General features: G+C 36.8%; 1 protein-coding gene across 2 annotated transcripts in view; it reads left to right on the top strand.

The window, feature by feature from the left end:
• Window positions 1-25,836, top strand: part of LOC117987410 (cell adhesion molecule Dscam2-like) — a 54,264-nt gene that overhangs the window by 7,858 nt on the left and 20,570 nt on the right. Inside the window, exons 3-20 of one of the 2 annotated variants that reach the window (XM_034974421.2) lie at window positions 5,179-5,324; window positions 9,792-9,950; window positions 11,195-11,323; window positions 12,055-12,160; window positions 12,732-12,933; window positions 13,415-13,634; window positions 14,875-15,022; window positions 15,594-15,760; window positions 15,835-15,925; window positions 16,008-16,186; window positions 16,269-16,414; window positions 16,488-16,623; window positions 16,721-16,840; window positions 16,935-17,120; window positions 17,229-17,373; window positions 18,613-18,770; window positions 19,401-19,638; window positions 24,617-24,756. In XM_034974421.2, the coding sequence (XP_034830312.1) occupies window positions 5,179-5,324; window positions 9,792-9,950; window positions 11,195-11,323; window positions 12,055-12,160; window positions 12,732-12,933; window positions 13,415-13,634; window positions 14,875-15,022; window positions 15,594-15,760; window positions 15,835-15,925; window positions 16,008-16,186; window positions 16,269-16,414; window positions 16,488-16,623; window positions 16,721-16,840; window positions 16,935-17,120; window positions 17,229-17,373; window positions 18,613-18,770; window positions 19,401-19,638; window positions 24,617-24,756 (2,816 nt within the window). Of the gene's footprint in view, window positions 1-5,178; window positions 5,325-9,791; window positions 9,951-11,194; window positions 11,324-12,053; window positions 12,161-12,731; window positions 12,934-13,414; window positions 13,635-14,874; window positions 15,023-15,593; window positions 15,761-15,834; window positions 15,926-16,007; window positions 16,187-16,268; window positions 16,415-16,487; window positions 16,624-16,720; window positions 16,841-16,934; window positions 17,121-17,228; window positions 17,374-18,612; window positions 18,771-19,400; window positions 19,639-24,616; window positions 24,757-25,836 lie in introns of those variants that run through there. The other variant, XM_069502656.1, reaches the window with a different exon arrangement.

Genomic DNA, 25,836 nt, shown 5'->3' on the forward strand with positions numbered 1-25,836 from the left:
ACTTTACAACGTGACCGTCCATGTGTTGGGAAATTCCCGATTTGTGAAATAGGTGAAAATACCCGCCGTACCTATATAGAAAAATTTATTGAAGAATTTATTTCGATAGAGGATTTTAGCTTTAGTGAAATGTTTTGTAAGAAAAAAATTTAATACATGACAGTATTTTCTTTCATGTTCAAGAGGTGTTCAACTTCAATTGATAATTAAGGAATAACCTACATGTACTCTATCAGGTTGAGGCATAAAAGTCATGTTGAAGTTCATCATCTTTATTATAGTCTTCTTCAATCAATATATATAATTAAATTTACTTTATTACCTACATTGATTAAAATGCAGCAAGCTAAGTTAGAAGCAAAGTATTCAATGCAAATAACCGCATCAATATCGGAACCTTGATTTTTAATAAATTGGTATCAGACATACACACAATGACGTAAGCTACCTATCTCTTACCCGAAACGCATATATTTCATCTCCGTTCCAAATTCCACCGTGGACAAAAATAAGACGTACCTATATCTACTAGATGCATTTTCTAAAGTACTTACCTAACATGTTACAAAGTATGTATGTATTTGAAACAAATTGTACACAGAATCAAATGTATGGCAGAATAAAGTTTGGATTTAAATTCCATTCCTTTGTGAGTTTTATCGCTTTTTGGAAACGCAATAAAGTTTCACTTTGATGCGGTTTTAGTTAGTGGCGATACGAACTTTAAATATTACTTTGTGTCTCAAATCCGGCTTTCACCGAGTTCCCTAAAGAGAAAAGTTTACTGACAGATACGACTTTTTTATTCTTCAAGGACTTTGTTAATGTATGTTTTATTACATTACTATAATATGATGCCTGCGACTTCGTCCGCGTTAGCTACGGTTTAATAAAAACCCATGGGAACTTTTTGATTTTCCGGGATGCAAGCTATCTGTGAACTCAACAGACCAGCAACTTTTTCGGCGTGGATTTAGGTTTTTAAAAGTCAAGAAACTATTTTATTTTCCAGGATAAAACTTGCCCATGTAGCTGCGTAATGCCCCGCATCTCTCTGAATGAGGCTTACCCCTCGATTAAATATTTTCCGAATGTAATTTTCTTATAACACTGTAAAGTTTTGATATACGTAGGTACTTAATATTAAAATCAATTTCGCCTATTTGTTTGAGATATGGGTCTTAAGTTCCAGCAAACTATTTCAAGTCACGAATGATATGTGGCATAACTAATTTGACTTTGCCGGTCGCCGTTAATAAATTGGCTAGGTCAGAGTGAACTATGCTTGGTCCCGATTGGAGTCTTGGAAACTTGTTCGCATTGTGTTACGACTTTATGACAACTATCGGAATAGTCAGAATTTCTTCCCTTAGTCTGATTTACGTTGGGTATATTTTTTTTATCATTTCTATATAAGTGTATGAGTTTTTGAATGAAAAGACAATTGCTTTTATGCAAATTTGTCACTAAGAAATTCATCCATTGTGTTTAGATTTAACAAATAAGCAGTCTGGAATATTCTACCTCAAGAATGTTTTGTAAAGAGCGCAGCCAACCAAAGGTCCTGACTCCTGAACGAAGGTCGAGCAGGTGAATCTAAATGAAGGGATGATGTAATGAATCTTCTGGCGTACCCCATTTAAAACACTCAAGAAGTAGGACCGATAAGTCTGCAGTGGAGTCGGAAGACTTTAAAAAACTACTTTTGCCTAACTTCTGTTCACAAACGTTTTAGTGTATTTTGATGGTATTGACTAAAAGAATTCTTTGTGACTGTTATATATAAGATAATATTTTGTCTTCATTTTCTCATGACGCGCGACTAGTAACATGTCTACTTTATAAATGGGTGATTCTGCCACATAGTTTAATAGATGTTAGAATAACTTCAGCACGTGACTGTTCTTGGGGACACGAATAAATTTAGAGACATTTAGAGAGTTCGCTAGTTCAAACAGCGTCTTTAGTGATGTAACCAAATTGCATGATAATATAACGAAATGATTCGGGTCTTTGAACAGTATTAAATAAGTGAAGATTGATACAAGGGGGTAAATTGATTATTTAATTTTGCTGGAGATTATAGGTTGTAAATACTTTAACAACTTATATCATCTTTGTGTACACACAGAGTAGGTATATCATAACAAAAGTATAGTACGCGACAGGTCGAGATGGCAATCGGGGACGGAACGCTTAGCAAACCGGAACAGCCCCTGCTCTGCGGTGCGAGCGAGTGCGGGTGACGTGCGGGTGTGAGCGGCTTTTCCCCGCCTCGTACCCCGATTGCCATCTCAACCTATCGCGGACCATACCTACATATGACTTTTAGTAATTTTCTTTTATAAACTATAAATAAAGTTATTTAAATTAGGTATCATGTTAAGGTTTGTACGACAAAGAAATTTTGTGTGTTTGGTTAAAATAAATAGCCTCAACTTGACGACATGCCCACATTTTCAATTTCATAAACCGGCTTTCACGTTAAGAAAAACGTTCAACACGTGCCTAAGTCATTTGTCTTGGGAGCACGCTGGATCACGTGCCAGTAAGTCAACCGTCTCCATTATCGTTTTTTTTCATACTTCCCCTTGTTTTATTGCCGATATGACACGGGTAACTTTTGAGATGATTGGGGGAATTCCCGCCTGGCACGTTACGTTCCGCTATATTGCTATTTTAAAAAAATCTCTCATCTCAGCCTACTCTCTTCTTTGTAAGACTTTTTTCGAAAACATTTTGAAATTACGCGACAGTCCAGATATCAATCGGGGAGGGAACGCCCCGCACAACTGCACATCCCCCACGTTAACCCGGTGCGGGCGAGCGCGGGTGACGTGCGGGTATGGGCGGTCCCCCTACGTCACACCCCAATAGGCTACTTGACTCATATCTAATTTCGTCCAATAAATGATTATTTATTATAGTATTTTGCTTAAGACAACGAAATATATCAATAACAATTATTAAAAACGCAGGATGGATATATAAATCCAATTTTAAAAAATACAGTTTTTATTTTTATTTGAAACTCAGAAAACGCTGTCAGCCATGATGTGACGTCATTAAATATGTAAACAAAGAAATGTCATCCCTATTGACTAACGTAGTATCCATATATATAAAATTTCAAGTCCTGACTAACTTATATATCAACGCACAGCCTAAACATCTAAACAGCTGGTCCTAGATACATGAAATTTGGTGGGTGTGTTCTTTGTAGGTAAAGAGAAGGTATCCACTAAGAAAGGATTTTATGAAATTCCACCCCTGAGTGAGTTAAATGGGGGTTTGAAATTTATGAAGTCCACGCGGGTGAAGTCACGAGCATAAGCTTGTTTTTCTATATTTCTAAAAACTCAGAGTAAACGTAAAAAAATATCGTTTTCTCTTTATAAATTGAATAAGTTATTAAGTAAGACTAACAACAAAGTGATCTTTGCAAAAATAAATTTGGGTTGAAGTCGTTAGTCATATAGCCTTTAAGCAAGTCTTCGCGTGTTACGTATATTTATTTCACTGGGCACTCTAATCCACAACTTAATAATTACTATATTTACTATATTTTTAACGATAATTACTATATTTTTCATGTAAACTAGTATAGAAGTCATGTTTATTAAACTTTGGGAGGTTATGCTGTTGTTTACAAATGCATGACGTCAGAGCACAGATAATCTATCGGCCAAACATGGCCGACAGTGTTTTCACCTGTCTAAGAAAAATATATTTTTAAATTAAAGTTTTACGGTTTTTAGGGCGCAAAAAAATATAGTGTTAATTTTTTTGATCTAATAGGACAAATATTAACCATTTAAGACCTACTTAAAAAAAGTGTCAACTAGCCTATTGCCATCTCGACCTGTCACGGACTATGTATCCATACAGACAGACAGACACACTTTCGCATTTATAATATTATTATAAATGCGAAAGTGTGTCTGTCTGTCTGTCTGCTAGCTTTTCACAGCTCAACCGTTCAACCGATTTTGACGAAATTCGGTACAGAGATAGCTTGCATCCCGGGGAAGGACATAGGCTACTTTTTATCCCGGAAAATTGAACAGTTCCCTCAGGATTTTAAAAAAACCTAAATCCACGCGTACGAAGTCGCGGGCATCAGCTAGTAGGCTATAAATTACATATGAACCTCGGACGAGGTCACGGACAAAAGCTAGCTATTAGGTAAAATTCTCAGTAACTTTTGATAACGTTGTTTAGTTTTCTCGGTCATTAACAGCCGCCTAGTTAGGAGTTAGGTCATTATCGGCAGAGAGACCATAACTATTAACCATCGTCCATTTTCACGCTTAAATCAAAGTTTTGATGGCTGTTTTTGCTATAAAATACTCCTCCACAACTTCGATTTATGGATGTCTGCTGTGAATTGGCTTTCTTTTTTATGGTTGTTCATTTTTGTTGTCTTTTATTTCATAGTAGGTATTTTGGTGGCGAATGTGGTACAATTGTGATTCATTCTTTGCCTAAAACTGTTCTTTTTAAAATCCATACCAATATTATAAACTAGCTGATGCCCGCGACTTCATTCACGTGGATTTAGGTTTATCAAAATTAATCCCTTGCTTTTCCGGCATAAAATGTCACTTTCCAGGACTTTACCTATAACGAGGCAAAAAATTACGCCAATCTGTTGTTTCGTTGAAACGCGATTGAAGGACAAACCCAAGTGACTATAGTAATGCAAAAGTGTGTCTGTCTGTTACCATTTCACTGCCCTTTCGCTTAACCGATTTTGACATTGAAATTTGTTAAAGAGATAGCTTGCATCCCGTGGACGAATATCTTCTAATACTTTTATCCTGGAAAACCAAAAAGTTCCCATGGGATTTTTAAAAACCTAAATTCTCGCGGACGTAGTCAGGGGCATCACAGTACGCGGCAGAAAATAATGTACATCGACCTTTAGAAGGAGATAGCGGATTTGTAGAGCATTGTCTCTGTCGTTGAGACCGACAAAACATCATATAGGTATGAGTGATAGAGACAACGCTCTACAAAGCCGAAATGTCATTCTAGAGGCCGATGTACATTACTTTCTGCCGCGTACAGTACCTAACTACATTTCGGGAAAAAGCTTCGCTTTAAAATGCCATACTATTTAGCGAATATTTATTATTTTCTAATATCATACAAGTAAACTTGTTTCTTTGTTTACAGGCATTTCTTGACCGATGGTCGCCTGGTGGTAGGCGCACGACGGTCCTTAGTAGACGCGGGAGGAGGTGGCAGTAGCGCTGTCCTGCGATGCAAGGCGTCCAACCGAGCTGGAGTGACGCTATCCCGACCTATGTTGTTGCAACCAGGTAGGGATACTTTACAAAACCTATTTAATGTACCCTTACCGGGGAAAGAAGTGTTATGTGACCCCATATAAATTATAGAGGCAAAAATCTCAGTGGCCATTAACCATTTTGAGCAGTGAGTTGAATTTCGAATGTTTTTTGAAAACATTTTCGAATTGAATTTAGAATGTTTTTGCATGAACAAGGCTTTTAGTTAAAAATGAAGAATATGATGAATGATTTTTAAGATTTTTGGAAATTCCATCCCCAAAGTCCGTCATTTTTCGAATTATGTCCATGAAAATTGGTATAACATGGGCTTTCGGCCAAAAATGAAGAAGCATAGGTAATAAGATGTGATTTATTTCAATTCCACTCCTCACCGATTTTTAATGTTTTTTTTAAAGAATATTAGCCATGTTAAATGACTAATATTCCCCTTTACTCTCCAACTAAGCATCAAGCTTGTGCTAGGAGTAGGTATGACAATAGTGCAACGGGCGGGGTTTGAACCGTCATCCTTTCGGTTTTCAGTCCACTCCTTTACCTGTTGAGCTATTGAGGCTGAACTTCCATTCAAGTGAAGCCGGGACATATCAACAAGTTGTCTTCTGCAACTGCACGGTGATTAATGATTATAAAGTTCGGTTCCAGGAGACCTTGACTAATGTATAAACAAACTGGTCATCATGATCAACCCATCACTGGCTGGCAACTGGCAATAAATTATGGTACTTACAGTAAAATTTAGGCGTGGTTGTGTATTTAATTCTGACCTACCTATATTTTGCTTTATTTCAAATGTAACGATAATAGCTGAAATGTAAGCAACAGATTGAATAATAAACAAATGTACGAGAGGAGGGCAAAACAAATTACAACTTCGAGTTGAGTTGAACCAATTAATTAACTTTCCGTTACAACAGGGAAAATATGAAATAAAATGAAAAACAGCCCTCGGCCGGCTGAGTTTTTACACAGGGAAACTTTTAATTAAGGGATTAAAAAATGACATTAGAGCGAGTTCGGAGCAGGGTAAGTTTCTTTTTGTTCATTGTAAGCCGACGAAAAATTCTTCGGCAGTAACAATATTACCTAAACACTGAACTCAGTCTTAACTTTAGCGGTCCCGTTTCAAATTTACATTCAAAAACTTTAATAGAAAAAATTTGGCTCTCAGAAACACCCTTATAAAAGCTTGTAAAAGTTTCCATAAGTTACCATTGGTATAATTCTGAGATTGTAACGTAAGTTTTTGGTTTTAAATATCACGGTTAACGGTTAACGGTGAAGGAAAACATCGTGAGGAAACCTGAGAGTTCTCCATAATGTTCTCAAAGGTGTGTAAAGTCTACCAATCCGCACATGGCCAGCGTGGTAGACTATGACCAAAACCCTTCTCACTCTGAGAGGAGACCCGTGCTCTGTAGTGAACCGGCGATGGGTTGATCATGATGATGATAATTAGGTATGTAGTGCAGTAGATATGCTGTGCCATAATGATAGTTCTTTTGTTGATAGTGCTGATTCGAAGAATCCCATCGAGCGTACCGGAAACTACCGTCTTGACAGATGTATCATCAGTCATCACTAACGTTATTTTAGTTCCGTTCACCAATATAGCCAAGTTGCTTGAAAATACGTCGTCAATCGTAGATCCGGCGTACTATGTAGATAGTATTTATAATATTACTAGCTGCCCCGGCGAACTTCGTACCGCCTAACAGTCGATTCTTTTTCAGGATTTTAAAAAAAATTCTCTCCGTAACAACCATCCCCGTACTTCAAGGAAAAAAGAATTAGCAAAATCGGTTCAGCTGTTCTCGAGATTTGCGATCAGCAACACATTCAGCATTCATTTTTATATAATATAGAGAAGAAGATACGAGTGGTGAGAAGGTACACACTACATAGACAGTGCATTTGACATTGATATGAAACCTATCTTTTCTATGATATCTATTATCTAAATAGCTAATAGGTGGCTTTTGAAAATAAGAAAATACATTAGGAACAACGGAAAACAGTAGCGCCTTAATAAGAAACCAAGGAAAAACGCTCTCTGAATTTGAGGCTTTTAGCTAAATTTAGTTGATCTTATATTTTTATGAATACAGATTTTCGTTTTGCCCTGAAAGTAAATTAATGTATAATATCCACGAAGAGAAATACAAATCCGAAAAACTTTGTATACCTACTTAATACCTATAATTAGGTAAGTGATTACTTACAAAGAATTTTTGTTTCAATTCTCTCATTTATGTTAAACAATTTGGAAAGTTAAATTACTTGTGGAAATGTATGTCACAGAAGTTGCTTCGTTTTTCGGTTTTATGATCGGAGAAGTATCATGTATTTTAATTTTAGGAAACGGATCTATCTATGCGTTTAAAGTTAATTTAAAGTACCTAGTACTACGCCTACACGGAGCTTTTAGGATTGATGACTCCCCGCCCCGCCTAGAAATGATGTTCAAGAAAATATTTTTTTCTAATTATTCCAGACTAGATGATACCCGCGACTTCGTCCGCGTGGATTTAGGTTTTTAAAAATCCCATGGGAACTCTTTGATTTTCTGGGATAAAAAGTAGCATATGTCCTTCCCCGGGATGCAATCTATATCAGTACCAAATTTCGTCGAAATCGGTTGAACGGGTGGGCCGTGACAGATAGACAGATAGACAGACAGACACACTTTCGCATTTATAATATTAGTATGGATTTGGCAATTTATTTCAAAGTAAGACCTCTTTTTCTGCTTTTTTTCAAGAGACGTTCAAAAACATTTGAAACAAAAAAAAATGTAACTCCTAATAAGTATAACGAGAACAAAGAGAATGTCTGTCGCAATTACTTTTGTATTGTATCAATTGTATCTGCTCCTTTGCGATTGCTTATTATGTTTCTCGTTTATTTCTTTACCCAATCCTACCGGCGATATAAATGTTCTACTAGATGGGCAGGGTATATAGTTCAATAGATGATGGGATCCCACGGTCAGAGGCGGATTAAATGTCAAGAGTGCCCTAGGCAAGCACCTCATAGGCGCCCCTCTAACAGCCATATTAATTTTTTTACTAAATAACTTCGAAAGAACGAGCAATTGTTTCATTGCATAGCTGGTAGTTGGTGATTATATTTATTTATGTGAACGAGTGAAGAACATCACGTCATGACACTTTGCTACATTAAAGAAGAGGCAGTTTGGGTCACTCCAAGATAATATTACTTAGTAGGGATAATTAGCTAGGCTAGGTAATGGAACTCTACATGATCACCCCTGCGCCCCTTCGTAACCTCGCGTCCCTAGGCACGTGCCTAGTTTACCTTAGGGATAATCCGCCTCTGCCCACGATACTAAAATTTTGCGCTGGAACCATGTCTCGTTAACATTGAAATAACGTCATTTTGACGTCATTTGACGTACCTATATTTAAGTAAAAATATACCATCAGCTCGAAGCTTCAGTCTAGTGCTGACGTTACTAAAATGGCAGCCACACGCATCAGCAATTTGCGGGACTTATACGATTGACAGGACAGGATACCGATGTTCGTTGGATCATGTTGTTACTATGAAGCGCCGCATCTAGTGGAACATTAATTTATACCGCTGCCCGATAAAAATTTATAAAGAAAATAACCGGCATAACTGGTAGTGAACTTGCCCTTTGCTATATTTTATGATGTTCCGTACTTGAAAAGAAAAACAGAACAGTTTTAGTTCGGTGTCTGTTTGTCCCTTCGTCTGGAACAGTGGTTTAATTCAAAAACTATTAGAGCTGGAAATCTGAATATTTAGTAGGTATAGCTTTAGAAACTTAATACTTGCCGCAAAACTTGAACCTTGCTAAAAGTTGGCGCCAAACCAAATTGCTAAAATATGTACAAAACTACATTCGTAAATAAATACAATATAATATTCATATAGGTGTCGAATTTGAGAACCTCTATTTTTTCTTTGCTATAAAAGGTATACAAGTTATTTTTCTTTTTATTTTATTACTTATTCACTGATTCCATAAAAAGTAGAAATAACATCTGGTTAGTATGAAGAATGATCATAAGTATTTTGATAAAAATATTTATAATCCTTAATTGTATTTCGATTGGAAAAATTCTCAAGAATATCTCAAGGTGTTACAAAGAGAAAAGAATATATTTTTATTCCAATTACTTTTTCGTTGAGGATTCCTGAAAGTTTTAATTAAGTAGGTACCTAAAGATTGAGAAAACATTTTCGTCACAAAAATACCTCGTTATAAGTTTAACAGAAAAAAGATAATACTTTATGCCAAAACATTTTTCGTTGAAATGGAAAATAAATTCATCCAAGGAAAATAATAACAGTTTGACGAGAAACGTCGAGATTATAAGTTTATAATGTTATGAAACTTTAGGCAGGTGTAATGTAAAATAATTAACGGACATTCGATCTTGTAGCTTGGCTCATTTGTTGTAGGTACTATAATATTTTTTCTTTACGCAGTGGAAGACAGCGTGCTATCGCATGTGGTGCGCCAGCTCATTCCGGCGAAGGTGGGCGGTTCTGTGGTGTTGCGGTGTGAGATATCCCCGCAGTACGGCCTGGTTGACGTCACGTGGCTGCAGGATGGACTGCCTCTGTCGTCTGGGTACATGGGCGCTGGTAAGTATGATATCTCCAGTCTATTAAGCACTGGTTGTTCTCAGAATGAGAAGCGCTTAGCCGTAGTTCACTACGCTGGCTAAATGCAGATTGGCAGACTGCACACAACTTTGAGAACATTGTGGAGAATTCTCAGGCGTGCCGGTTTCCTTACAATATTTTGCTTCATCGGTACCCTATACACCCTGTACATCGGACAGTAAAAAATCACGAAAATTCCAGTGGCGTCGATAACCCAATTACGCAATGGTATTATCTAAACGGCCACTCACTGTTGCACGTTTGTTTGTTGTGTTGTTTAACATCTGAAGGTTCCATCATAAAATTAATCAAGAGACAACGCGTAGTACCTATCTAAAAAACTGAGACATTTTCATATCACACTTTCTATTACACCTACTTACTGAAACTGAAGGCGCCAGCAAACATTATATAAAATGATTTATCTAAGAAAATAAAGCTACTTAAAGGCACAAACGTCCCCAAAGTAGGTACATACTTCCTTCCTTAACGATTGCCTAAGTGAAAATATATTTTATGCAAATCCCATGCGGCACCAATAAAGTCTTATCCGGTATAGTTTATTGTTACGTTAACTGTAAGTTTTTAACAGACATTCTAACTTGGCTTGCGCTGACTTTGACGTGATCGATTGGTCTAAAAGGAATCGACTAAAATATAGTTTTTTATGGTGAGGTTCGTTTGTTTTGTTATTAAAAAAAATTGTCGCATTTACAATGTATACCTAAGATAACATAGTGTAACGCTGATATTCTTCTATGTTTGAGAGGTTATTATCATGATCAACCCATTACCGTTGCACTACAAAGCACGGGTTACCCTTAGTCTACCACGCTGACCAAGTTCGGATTGGCAGACTTCACACACATTTAAGAACATCATGGAAAACTCTCAGGCATAAAGAATTTGTTATTCTCACGATGTTTTCCTTCATCGTTAAAGCAAGTGATATTTAATTGCTTATATCAATAACACGCATAGCTCCGAAAAGTTAGAGGTGCACGCCCGGGATCAAACCCCCGACCTCCCCAATAGCTATCACTGCTTTTTGAGGTACAATTTATTAATTTAAAGCTGCTCAAAGCCTAATTTTACACACTGTAGATTTAATCCTCTACTTAACAGCAACTATTATAATATAATATAGTCTTATAGTTGGGAGGTTAGAAGCAATAATTGAATTGGGTCGTATGTTAAGTCTGTTAACTATAAGCTTTGTTCAGAAACTCGTTGGATATCGGGCGCCAGCGGGCTGTTACTTGGCCTGGACCTCACACAGGCGGACATACAAGCGGAATATTCATGCTTGGCTCTCGACACGCTCAGTACGTCTCTGAAACTAACAACAGATGGTGAGTACAAGCCTTTGAAATTATTCAGTTTAGTTTATTCCATGTAGTGTGTAAATTAGTTGGCACTTTGGCTCTTTAGTACTTGGTGCTACGAGAGTGCTACGAGGAAATGTACAAAGTTTTACAATTGGCCCTTTTCTAATTGTAGTCTGGTATGGTAAATTGTTATATCCATAACCTATATCTATACTAATATTGTGCGAAAATGTAAAAGTATGTATGTCTGTTACCTTTTTAAAGTCTATCCGTTTAATTAATTTTGATGAAATTTTGTACAGATACATACAACTTGTATCCCTAAGATGGACGTATAAGCTACTTTTTCTCCGTAAAAATCGTTGAAAAAGAGTTGTCTCGGGATTTCCAAAAATTATCCGCGCTTAAATAAATCTAGTATTGTTATGTATTATAATATCTATCTTCTTGTAAAAAGCTGCGTTTGCTAGGATTTCTCACAACACATTCTTGGAAAAAGGCAATGTGATAAATTTTTGCGATGTTTTCATTTAGTACCTACCCCTTAACTACTTTCTCATGTGTCTCCAATAATATAAAAAATAAACTATAAATAAAATCACTGTTAAAAAAATGTTTTACAGTACAGCTGAGCTTTTGCCATGAAAATTATTCATGAAATGAATTCATTGAAAGCCCATATTTTTGTTCAAACTAGAAAAATGGTATTTTATATAATGGAGTGCAATTTGTTTACGATTTTATTCTTTGAACAGAGAGCAGTTGGCTAGAAAATATTGAAGTTAGTTCAATAGAAGCTCGCACAGGGGACACAGTTTTACTTCCGTGTATACTCAGACATATCAATAAGCATACTATTACGTAAGTCCTTTCCTTGATTATTATAAAATCACTAAAATTGCCTTGATATTAAAATAAGTATACTATAGATAATCGTGATCATTATGTAGTCGTGATGACATTTCGGCTTTGTAGAGCGTTGTCTCAGTCACTCATACCTATATGACGTTTTGTCGGCTCGACGACAGAGACAACGCTCTACAAATCTGCTATCTCCTTCTAAAGGTCGATGTACATTACTTTCTGCCGCGTACTGTAATTATGTAAGGTATAGTTCGCGACAGGTCAAGATGCCAATCGGGCTGGGGACGCCCTGCACACCCTCAAAACCCCCTGAATAACCTGCACCGGGTTATCGCGGGTGACGTGCGGGTGTGCGGGGCGTGCCCTCGCCTCGTATCCCATACGCGACAGATAGTGATGGTGATTGCCATCGACTTCGACATCGACTTATCTTTTCAACTTCTACCAAGCCGTTTGTACCTACTGTCGTGCTGCGATGCTGTCGCGAACTTTCAAGTTTTCTTTTTGTTTCTTTTGATATTGATAATACCAATACTAATGTAAATCAAATGGTAAATTAAATCATCAGTTGGCAGCGACAGGAAGCGAATGGCGTGTGGGTGTCAACAGGAGAGGGCATAGTGCGAGGAGGCACACTTGTGTTGCCCAGTGTACGCACACACCACGCAGTGCGATACGCGTGTTCTCAAGGGACGGAAACTTCGCCAAGAGTGATCGTTAGGCTGGTTGTTTTTGAGCCCTTGACAGTCACTGTTACGCCAAATCCATTAGTAAGAGACAGTTGTTAAATAAACTTTTATTATAATTTATAGCGTAGGTAGTAAGTATAAGTAATGCGCGTGGCCGCCTTTTTAGTGACGTCAGTACTAGAATAAATTTATATTAAACTAGACGATGCCCGCGACTTCGTCCGCGTGGATTTAGGTTTTTAAAAATCTCGCGGGAACTCTTTGATTTTCCGGGACAAAAAGCTTTTCATATATATCAAGCTTTTCACGGCCCATCTATTGAACCGATTTTGACGAAATTTGGTACAGAGATAGCTTGCATCCCGGGGAAGGACATAGGCTACTTTTTATCCCGGAAAATAAAATAGTTCCCACAGGATTTTTAAAGACCTAAATCCACGCGGACGAAGTCGCGGGCATCATCTAGTAGCTTATAATATGATCATTAATTTGTCTAAACTCTAAATTATTGTGCTTATAAATCTACATAACTTTCGATATCTCATAGAAGAGATTTTTTTAGATGTTAGGCACTGGAGGAAGTGGTCACTTCAATTGTACAGTACACGGTGGAAGAGGTGGTGGGGTCACATTAAGCTGGCAACACGAAGGACGCCCTCTACATTCTCCTCAGCCGAGATTAGCGTTAGGACCAGTCAGACCACACCACGTTGGCCTATATCAATGTACGGCTTACGACCATTCTGATTCTGCAGTAGCTGGCGCTGAACTGGTTATAGCTGGTAATACTTTACGATACCCTTCACTCTTCCCTTCACTCTTAGTCCAAAATCCCACGACCGCCAGACATCACTTATTTTCTAATTACAAAAAAAATAAAAACCGACTTCGTTACACAAACACTAAAAATTGAAAAATAATTTAATTTATTACCGATTATATTATGTATACAAGAGTTAATATAGTTCCATAATAATATTTTTTGGTGCCGGTGCCAATTAGCTTTAGCTGCGCGAATCGTCTAGACTTCATATTTTTATGGGACTCCACAATGGCACCTCATTGGCACCGACCCCAAAAAATATTATTATGGAACTATATTAACTCTTGTATACATAATATAATCGGTAATAAATTAAATTATTTTTCAATTTTTAGTGTTTGTGTAACGAAGTCGGTTTTTATTTTTTTTGTAAAATTTTTTTATTTCACAATTTTTAGTGGCCCCATGGAATTATGCTATGACTGGTTAAAAATCTACTGTTTACTAAGCTATTACACTGATCGCGAGCAATTTACTCTTATCCGTTGAGGAGTTCCAGTATCTATCTTCGAAGATGGTCATCAGATCTTCACCAAATTGAAATGGGACCAACTTTGAAGTATACCCTTTCAAACAAAAAAAGAATTTTCAAAATCGGTCCAGGCGTTTTTGAGTAATCGGGGAACATACATTAAAAAAAAAAAAAAAAAAAAAAAAAAAAAGATTCCGACGAATTGAGAACCTCCTCCTTTTTTTGAAGTCGGTTAAAAACAATATGACGTGTGGGATCGAATAGAGTTAGTGTGTACTCAGACTTAAATCATTTATTCAGATTTGGTATTATTGTAATACACTTTCTGATTGTTACTTGCTGAATTTGCAATACAATGATGTAGTGGTGATAATTAATACGTAAAATTAAAAATAAAGCTAGCTTGTGCCAACATGGGCACAAACTAGCAGATATGCCTAGTGTACGCGCCAGGTCGAGATGGTAATCAGGGAGGGAACGCCCCGCACACTCGCACAGCCCCCGTGCTAACCCGGTGCTGGCTAACGTGGGTGACGTGTGGTTTTGCGGGGCCCGATTGTCATCTCATCTTGTCACGGACTATACGTTAAAAGTACACAATATGATACTAATCTGCCCCCCATATTTTGTTTTGAAAATATAAGTTGAGGTCTGGCGGTCACGGGATCTTTTATAATTTCGTTTATTTTGTTCATTTATCTTGTTCAGTTATGATTTCACGTTTCAGACAGGCCGCCTAGATTGGTGTCAACATTCAGTGAAGCTATAACGAGGATTGGTCAAACTATTGCGTTTAGATGCGCAGCTAACGGTATTCCTTCGCCGCGGATTATGTGGACTTTAGACGATAGACCACTTCCATCAGCACCTGAAAAGTAAGATTTCAGATTAAAAATATATACATCACCTTATAATTCGCAATCTAATGATTTTAAGCTTATTTCGTGGTTTAGCGACATATTTTAATGAAAGTAGATAACGGGTACATACCACGATTGAAGTTTTTATTTGTCGATATTTCAACCCAATTGCACGAGTCGTGGTCACGACTGCCGTGGTGGGACTGCGGTGCTGCGAGAGATGAAGTTCGTGCTGTCATGGGCAGTAGCGAACTACCCTCTTTCTTGTTTTTTTCTCGTTATTTATTAATCGTGAATAATCATGGTATTTACCCGTTATCTAAATTAAAATAAATTGCATCCTTCTTTATAGCAAACATACTTATAAAACACACACAATCATACACACGTGCAAGCACACACACACACACATGCCAGCAAATAAAATCATTAATTATTTTAATAGTAATATTATCAATTTAGTTTAAATAATTATCTTACAAATAGTATGTTAGTATGTGGTAATATGCCAATTTAAAATTTTTAGATAGAAGAAATAAGCGTTTCATATCAATGATCATTTACATATTGTATTCCCTAATTTCAGGTACAGTGTAAATACAAGGGCTGAAAAGTTAACTGGTGGTGAAGAAGGTACTATAGTATCAACATTAAGTATAACTATTAGGAGTGCAGATGAAGGTGGAAGGTATGGCTGTAATGCAACTAATTCCGGTGGATCACATGCACATCATGCAAGACTGAATGTTTTTGGTAATAATTCGTATAAAAAATGAATTAATCTCAAAGTTATAGGTGTGGATTAAACAAAAAAATCGGTTTTGCAGGTCCACCAAACATAAGGTATTTGCAACCAATACACGTAAAGACTGACACTGATGTTACCCTACATTGTCCTTACTCAGGATATCCTATAAAGTAAGAATCATAAGCAATTTGATGAACTATATAATGTTACTAGTATAATACACAATTTAATAGAAAACATTGATATTTTAAGAGAAGTAGTTTGGCGTCGTGAAGATGGTGCTCTAGTAGAATCTCCAATTCAAACTAGTGATGAGAGAGGAATACTACGATTGTCTTCAATAACAAGTTCAATAGCTGGAACGTACACTTGTGAAGTGAGAGCAGAAAGTGGTGAACTAGCTAGAAGAACAGTCAGAGTGGAAATACATAGTGAGCAAAAACAAAAGTTCAATAAATCGATAGCTAAAAACAAACTTACACTTAATTTTAAATAACGTCACATTGATTGCAGAACCTCCAAAAATAATGCCGTTTCAATTCCCTGAAGAGTTAGAAGTAGGAGGTAGTACACAAGCAACTTGTAGCTTGGTTTCTGGAGACAAACCTATACAATTCTCTTGGTTAAAGGACAATTTACCAATCCCGTCCACTTTGAAGGTACATTAAAACTTTATTCTATAAAATCCATCTGCATTGAATATTCAGAATATTTAAAATTTTAATTTTTCAGGTGGAACAGAAAAATATGGACTTTTTCACCTTACTGGTTATTCAGGATCTGAATTCGATGCATAGCGGAGAGTATACTTGTAAAGCTACAAATGATTTTGGTACTGTCAGTCATAGTGCATCTTTGATTGTAAAAGGTACCTATTTATTTTCACTCAGATATAATTCTGATGATATGAATTTTTATTTCATTGTAATAAATAGGATAATAAATAAAGTAGTCTCTCCGTACAGAACCTCCTACCTGGGTATGGCGGCCACAGAATACTTCAGTCTCAGCCGGAGCAGCAGTTCTCCTACCATGCTCAGCTAAAGGACAACCGATGCCGAGAATATCATGGGAATTTTCATCAGGTAGGGTCTTATTCGTGATAATTTTTTATATCGATCTTTGTCCTAAATCTAGTTAGGTTATTGATCTCATTTTTATTTTTTATTTTTCCAATAGAAGGAGAAAATTGGCGTCACATTCTATGGGGTCAGTCAGATTCTACAGATGCTAGTGAAGGATCAATCCTATCAGATGGAACAGTTTGGCTCAGATCAGCTACACCGGAACATGAAGGCTGGTACCGATGTACTGCGCGTGTCCAACATGCATTTCTTCATCATTCTTTTTATCTAGACGTCAGAGGTACAACCTTTACTGTACATCTTCATAATGTTGGATTTCAAAATCTATAAAACTGATAAGTTTTGGTAGTTACTTGTGATTTCATCTCATTCGATTGTTTTTGTGCAGAACCTCCAAAACTAACAAGAGGGGGTGGTGCTGGGGAAACTAGATGGGTAGTTCGAGGATCAACAGCACGTCTTACTTGCACTGTTCGAGGAGAACCAGAAATTCACATACACTGGACTCACGATTCAAGACCATTAGCTTTGCAGTGAGTTTCCTAGTATAATTTCCGTTTTGTTTTATGCCGTACGTAGATTTTTCTTATTATTTTTGATACATATTCCATGGGCAATGAGCTGACTGAAATTATGTTTTTGTTTTTTCTACGTATGAATGCCTTGTAAAAATACATTTATTAATACTCTCGGTCACATCTTTTGTACTAAATTAGATACACTACATTCTCATCAAAATTGGTTTAAAAACTTTAAGCAGATGATAAACAGAGTTTCAGCTTCGTTGTATTTTTGCTAAAACTAGGCCTATAACTCTTGTGAGTTTTTCTTAGATGTTCATTTTCATCAAGGTATCAAAATTCCTTTTTTTCTGACCAAGGCGCATTTGGAACTTCCATAACTTTAGTTTTAATTTGACGAAAACAATTATCACCAATACTATAATCGAATACCTATCATCAATCATGTTTGAATATTGATTTTGACCAACCAAAGTTCTATTTTAAATGGTGAATTTAGTTATTTATTATTATGGGTTACGCAATGTTGTTTATTAGGGACTATGTGATATTTATTAAAGACCGTGCCAGACCAGCCGGCTTAATAATATGTCAAGGCTGTCAGGCGAATAGAAATGGACTAATTCGCTGGTAATCTGGTGAATCCTGGTTTATATGTGCCGTGTAAATTGTCGCTGGCGTGCCATTTTACTGTGCGGTTTAACCTATCACAGGCTTAGTTACCCCGAGCTTTGCGTGTTTTGATAATTAGTGGTTGTTCACTTATGGTATATCTACCTAATATGCAATTGGCAGTAAATTTTCACTCTTTGAATTGCAAACTTTGCAATTTTATACAATCAAGACAATATGTTTCATAAAGAAGAATTAAAAATTCTTTGTGGTACAAATTCCTTCAAAACATGGTGCCTACTGTATCAACGATCGATAAGAAAAGACGTTCTATTTATCTTTTTTAATATTTTTGGTTACACTTAGTTCATATTACGAATAACGATCTGTTTTTATGCTGAATCCACATTAAGGAGTTTTTTATTAATTTTATGGCCATTGCGGAAAGTATGTGATACATCGATGCGTTCTAACTAACCATTATACAATTTAGAGCTGCACCAAAATTATTCAAATGTGGACCCAACTTAAGATATTTTAGCGATAAAGCACATCTTATTTAATTGAAAAATGTCATTGTGTTGTCTTACCCATCCACATTGAAGATGTATTTATGAAAGCTTAAACATTTTCTGTCAGTGGTTCAGGTGGCGTTGAAATGAGAGATCTGGGAAACGGGGCCATGACGTCAGAGATAACTATAACTCACGCCGGCCCGGAGCATGCAGGCGACTATAGGTGTATGGCCAGAAACCTTTATGGCACTGACGAGTTATTGTTCCGGTTGTTTGTTAAGGGTAAGTTACTGACTATTACAGGAAGTTCAATACGAACCGTCTACATTTCCCTGTTTATCTCCTATCATGCCTTTCACTATTCACGAAACTCACTGAACTGCTTTTATGCTCTTGCATGATATTAATAATTTGCAATAGGCATTGTACATTATCGTAAACATTCGATGTATTAAATAAATTAATATAATATTTCCGCATTTAAACTACCGTGAGTGATTTCCATTCTAAATAATATCTGTCCCGGCTGTACTCACGTGTGTAGTCGACGTTAGCCCGACTAGTTTCGAACCCATACGGAAACTAGTCGGGCTAACGTCGACTACACACGTGAGTACAGCCGGGACAGATATTATTTAGAATATTTCCGCATTTTTTATATATGAGCACCTAAATATTTTTTTAAAGTCAACCCACCCTGAGGGCACTGGCTTTATACCGCAAAGAAGTCGTCGTGCCGGACTAGAAATCATTATGTAAATTATAGAAATCGCCAGAAGTAGGCATTATATCATCAATGTAAAGCCGGCGGGCCTCGGTCTCTTCATTAAAATATTGATTACTTAGGATAGGCATTTTTTCCTTACTAAGAAAGAACTGGTAGAGTTTTAAATTTTTTAATATGTAAAACAGAACGTCCAAGTACACCAGAAGAAGTACGAATATCAGAAGTGTGGTCACGAAAAGCGCGAGTGACTTGGAGACTGGCGCGAGGAGCGTTCGTCTCACACTATTCACTGCAATATCGTCCCCTTACACGAGACCTTACAAATGCTCCGCTCAACGCCCCGCTACCCGCTCTGCTTGACTCTTGGGACTCACCCGAAGTACTCAACATCACGCTCGCCAATTCTGATTTGCTACATGTCGCGTAAGTATTTTTGACTTTTTTTTATTAATGAATGTCAGAAAACAGTCGCAAGTTTGGGCTGCATGGGACAAAGTGTCGACACGTACCTTAAAATATGAGTGGTCTACTGCCTACCTACCTACATATTCTTGTGGAAAATCATAGGACCCTTGTTTTTCTCGGAACTTGACTTTGTTCTGCATTGTTTTATTTTTCTTTATAAAACCGATAGGCAGAATCTATCTTTAACTTTATACGGCATTGCTTAGGTTTGTTACTCTAGGCGTTACGTTTACTATTCGGAAAAAAGTTTTTTTTAATTAGACAGACAGATATTAGACATGTTTATCATGACTAATATTCCCCTTTCCCCTCCAACTAAGCGTAAAACTTGTGCTAGGAGTAGGCCCGACAATTATAGTGCAACGGGTGGGGTTTGAACCGCCGACCTTTCGGATTTCAGTCCGCTCCTTTAACGGTTGAGCTATTGAAGCTATTTTTAAAATCTTATCTTATAGCTTAGGTTTATTTATCTAGATGTGATATGTCTGCGCCACATCTGTTATATTTCACTTTATCTTACCATTAACTACAGCACTTAGCGGTCCACTCGACTAATAAATGACTCCGGTATAAACTATGAAGTAGGTACTTAACTTAGCTAAGTCTAAATAGCTCCATAACACCTTAATTATGTAAGCTTATGAATAAGAAATAAGCTTTCAACCATTTTAGTGGATCTCCTAAACGTTTTGTGGGTTGTAATTTTAATCCCGTCGAAATCGTATTACTTACTTATCATTAGTATCTTGATAATTTGTAAATCTTCATAATCTCATTACCTTAATCCATGTCCAGTTTACTTCTGAGCTCAGGACTCCTCTCAGAATGAAAAGGATTTTTAGTTGATAGTCCACCACGCTGGTCAAGTGCGGATTGGCAGATAAAAATTGTTTATTGTCAAAATTATCGCCACAAAATTCATTTCGTGTAGGAATTTTCACGAGTATTGATTTTTATTCTACTTTTACGTGTGTATAATGATCTAAGCTATCGCATAAGTTAATCCACCAAGCACCAATCTTATTGCATAAGCTGGGTGCAATTATCAGAAATACGTGCGACCGACCAGACATGCTCTGAATACATTACCCCTCTAGCTCGCTAAAGTGTTACAGCTTATACTGAAAGCTTCGCATCGCGTCGCCTACTACGTTTGTTATTGATTATGAATAAGAAAGACGTTTTTAAATTCCGTTCCGGTTTAGAATTCTGAAACGGTGACAGTGGGATCGACACCTAACCCTTTGTTACTAATAAAACTCCACAAAAACACTAATTGGTCCCAATTTCATTGTGTAAGTTGGATGCAATTATCAGAAAAACGTGCGACTAACCGGACATGCTCTGAATACATTACCCCTTTAGCTCGCTAAAGTGCTACAGCTTATACTGAAAGCTTCGCATCGCGTCGCCTACTACGTTTGTTGAAGTTCATGAATAGGAAAGGCGTTTTTAAATTCCGTTCCGGTAGCATTCTTAAATGTGCTTTCTTGTTATGAAATAAGCCTAAATATAGTTTTCATATTTTTTCGAAAAAATGTTGCTAACGAAACGTTTCTTTTATTGATTACTCGCTTAACTTTTTATTGAGATTCCATTGTTTTTTACATGAGAAGGAAAAGGTTGTATTTTAGTATTGTTTATTTATGTTTGTTTGTTTCCTCAGAAACGTACGTACAAACTACTTTAAAATTTAAGATAAATAAACGAGGTCTCTTTAGCACTGTTTATATTTCATCCGTCAGAAACTGACTTGGGATGCCAGCTACTTTATACTATAGTACCATTATAATATTTAGTGAGTTTGTATGTAGCAAACCATCTCCAGAACTTACGATCTAATTCAGAAAATTCTTTCATTGATAGATAGCTACCCGAATGCTTAATAAGTCATGAGTAAATGTGGCTAATTCCTTTGTACACAATCTCTAAACTAAACTAAAATATCACGTCTAAATATATTGCTATCCCTTTCATAATGTTGCTTGCGAAAAAGGAAAGCACTAGATTTAAACCTGTTAATTTAGTTTAGTTTAGAGATTGTGTACTAGAGAATCGGCCCCAATGCTAGATAGTACCTTATAAAATTTGATGCTAAACCTTTTTGAACAAGGTAATAATTGGTCCCAATTTCATTATTAAAGTCCCTAAGTATTGTGCTGTTATCACAAAAAAGCGCAACTAATTACTAACCAGACATGTAGTGCGCGACAGGTTGAGCTGGCAATCGGAGTATGAGGCGTGGGATTGCCCCGCACACCCGCACGTCACCTACGCTCGCCCGCACCGGGTTAGCGCGGGGGCTGTGTGGGTGTGCGGGACGTTCCCTCCCGGATTGCTATCTCGACCTGTCGCGGACTATACCTACTGTGAACACATTACCCTCTAAGCCTTCAAAGTGCTACGATACAGCTTATTCTGAAAGCTCTACGTCGCCTTCGACGTTTGTTAAGGTTTATGAATAGGAAAAGCGCTTTTAAATTCCATTCCGGTAGCATTTGTGAATGTGCCACGGTTCGCGTTCCACGTTACGCAATAAGCCTAATAGTCGTTTTCGTACGCGAATTTTTGAATTACGGCAGTATACAATGTCGCACCTCAAAACTGTTTTACTCGCTTTTTCAAAACACGCTTTTTTGAGAAACTAAGAATGATATTTAATGTACAGAAGCTACTCAAATTAAAAAAAAAAACGGTTTATGAAGAATAAGAATAATTGTGTTTCGATCTTCTTTTAAATAAATATATAAAAGGAAAAGGTGACTGACTGACTGACTGACTGACTGATTTATCAATGCACAGCTCAAACCTCAAACTACTGGATGGATCGGGCTGAAATTTGGCATGCAGTACCCGTAGTATAAGATTTTACGTCTCACCAAACGTTGCTAGAATTCGAGAGTCGAAACACAATAACATCAAAGTAAAATGGACCTAAACAGACTTGAATTGAAGTCAAAAATTCAATGCCACTGATTTTAATTTCGCAATGTTTCCGCTTGGAGCGCTGGCTGTAGATCTTTAGACAAACTTGAGCTTTAAAACAAGGCGTTTAAGATCCAGTTTACTATAACGCGGAAGTATTTCGACCCTCGAATTCTAGCAACGTTTGGTGAGACGTAAAATCTTATACTACGGGTACTGATAGCTATTATGACGTAGGCATCCGCTAAGAAAGGATTTTTGAAAATTCAACCCCTAAGGGGGTGAAATAGGGGTTTGAAATTTATTTAGTCCACGCGGACGAAGTCGCGAGCATAAGCTAGTATAATATAAAGCATAGTTAATACTTATATTATAAAGTTCCATTCCCGTAGACTCTACGGCGGTGGTGTAGAGATAATCTAGTCAGGGACCAGAAAATGAGTTTATCTCAAAGGCAAGGTTTTAAGTTGAACAGTTTTGATCTAGGGATGCGATATTGTGTACGAGTATTATACATTTCTTAATTAACCTGAGATTCCAAGAAACTAAATCTGTGATTCTAAGAATTTTAAGAACAAAACATTTCACGATTAAAGTGAAATATCTTGTTAGAGAAAAAATTTCCTTCAAAGAAAAATCCTCTTCAGATAAACGGTGAAACTTTTTTAAGCTAAATATCATGCATTCTACTAATTATTATCAAAAAAATGAAATAGGATTTTTATTTACCCGCAGTTTTTTGGTTATACCTACTGTGGATATTTTAGAAATTCTTGTATCTGAATTTAAAAAATATCACTATTTAGTGATGAACTGATTTAAAAAAAGTTCTGCGCAGGTTTTATTTTGGTTAGCATAAGAGCTTTTCACGAAAAAGGCACCTAACATAATAAAGCCTAACCGTGCAAAAAAAAAATTATTCAATTAAACTTTTACAAGTATTTTTGAATCGTCAACAGCATCTACCACTGGTTCAACTGCCGAGCTTATCAACTTTTGGGTATTTAATATACTCAATATAAAAAATATGCTAAGGGATCTCTAATTAAAAAAAAATATATAGCCTGTCACTCAAGAATAATCTAACTTTCTACTGGTGAAAGAATTTTCACAATCGGTTCAGTAGTTCCAAAGATTACTTCCTACAAACATTACATCAATTAAACATCCCTTGTACCTTATAAATTTGCCACTTAACAGAGCTTTCTCTTATTAAATGAATTGTCTAAAATCTAAACCTCTAGTAGGTTGGTACTGCAGTACTTACCTCCACTTCAGTTAATTCTGAATACCCCTCTCGTATAAGTACGTGGAGTCGTGGAGGCTTATGAATATGAAACGCTGTACTAATTTCATTGCTGTCACATTTGTGGCTGTGATACGGGTCGTCGGTGCTGCTAAGCTTTTATTTAATCTGTAGGTATATATCAATTCTATATATTTATACAATTTTATTTACTAACTTTTACTCGCTTTATATCTAACTAGTTTATGCTCGCGACTTCGTCCGCGTGGACTACACAAATTTCAAACCTCTATTTCACCCCCGTAGAATTTGAAATTTCAAAAATCCTGTGTTAGCTGATGCCTACGTCAAAATAGCTATCTACATGCCAAATTTCAGCCCGATCCGTCCTGTAGTTTGATAGATATCATATAGATATAGATAGATCAGTCAGTCAGTCACTCACATTTTCATTTTATATATTTAGATCCCAACATTACGTTATATTAATACTTAAAACTATATGATGTATGCGCGTGGGTTTAGTTTTTTAATTCCGTTAGAACGCGGGATAAAAAGTATAGTCCGCAACAGGTCAAGATGGTATGAGGCGGGGCGCCCCGCACACTCGCACGTTTCACGCGCGTCCTCTAAATATCTATGTAAAACCTATATGCGTGGGCTTATAGACTAGACGTGGTTTGCATCGTTGTATCCAGCCACCTTTATCTACACTTTTGTTCCATTTTTAAAAACCTAGGCTTTCACCAAGTAAATCTCTCACAGGACTGAAGGACCGAGCCGGGCGGGCGCATCAGTAGCGGGATTATCGCCGGACACCCGCTATGTGCTCAGACTGGCCGCCTATAACGACGTCGGCGCCTCCCCATACACGCCACCTCTGCATTTCACCACGAGGGAGGAAGGTAATATTTTACTGACTGATCATATTAGGAGTAATTTTTCAACCTTTTTCCCGACTGTGGAAAAGTAATTATTAACAAGACTTTGTCTATATGTTTTTATGTAGCAGGTCTATTCTGAATCCAAGCGGCAATGCAATTTAGTTGTACTGTAAATACGCTACAGAAAGGCCGCAAAGCTAACAGTCAAAACTCTCAAAGTTATTATGTAGATATAACTTCGGTAACCAACAGAGATGACATCGTAAGAACCTACTGAATCTTGGAGACAGTAATCTATTACCGGGATTCAGTCGGTCGGTTACTGTCTTACCGCAAAAAAATAATAAACCAGTTTCACTGATGACTAATTTGGAGGTTTTTGCTGTTTTCGCATGGGAATGTCAGGTTTAAAATAAAACGTGTTTAACTTTTGTTTTCTTTCGTTAATTTTTTAGTGGTAAGAGAAGATAGTCTAATCTATACTATGGATATAAGAATTTATTAGTTTTATTCAGAATTCTGTGTTCAACTCAATTAGGTACATAGAGCTACTCTAACTTAGGTACAGAATAGTCGGCTCATAGAACACGCGCAAAAAATATCGAAACAATTATACTTCAAGTTTGACATATTATAATTTATATGGCATTTATAAGTTTAATTGAATAAAAAATATTTTTATTTTGTTTATTGCTAGATGACGCCCGCGACTTCGTTTGCGTGGATTCTGATTTTGAAAATCCCGTGGGAACTCTTTAATTTTCCGGGATAAAAAGTAGCTTATGTCCTTCTTCGGAATGCAAGCTATCTCTGTACCAAATTTCGTCAAAATCGGTTGAACGGTTGGGTCGTGAAAGGCTAGCAGACAGACAGACAGACGGACAGACAGACACACTTTCGCATTTATAATATTAGTATGGATTTATTTTATTAACCTATGGAAAAACATACAATTATTCGTTAGTATTTTCAATAGAGTAGGTAGGTATTTAGTAAAGTGGTCGGTTATAGTATTTTCATTGCATAGCGATTCCGTAGGTTTGAAAATATTAAATACTTATGTATTACGTACATACCTGATTAATGCAAATATGGCATGCA

Source organism: Maniola hyperantus, chromosome 13 (genome assembly GCF_902806685.2).
Source record: "Maniola hyperantus chromosome 13, iAphHyp1.2, whole genome shotgun sequence".
Classification (NCBI taxonomy): domain Eukaryota; kingdom Metazoa; phylum Arthropoda; class Insecta; order Lepidoptera; family Nymphalidae; genus Maniola; species Maniola hyperantus.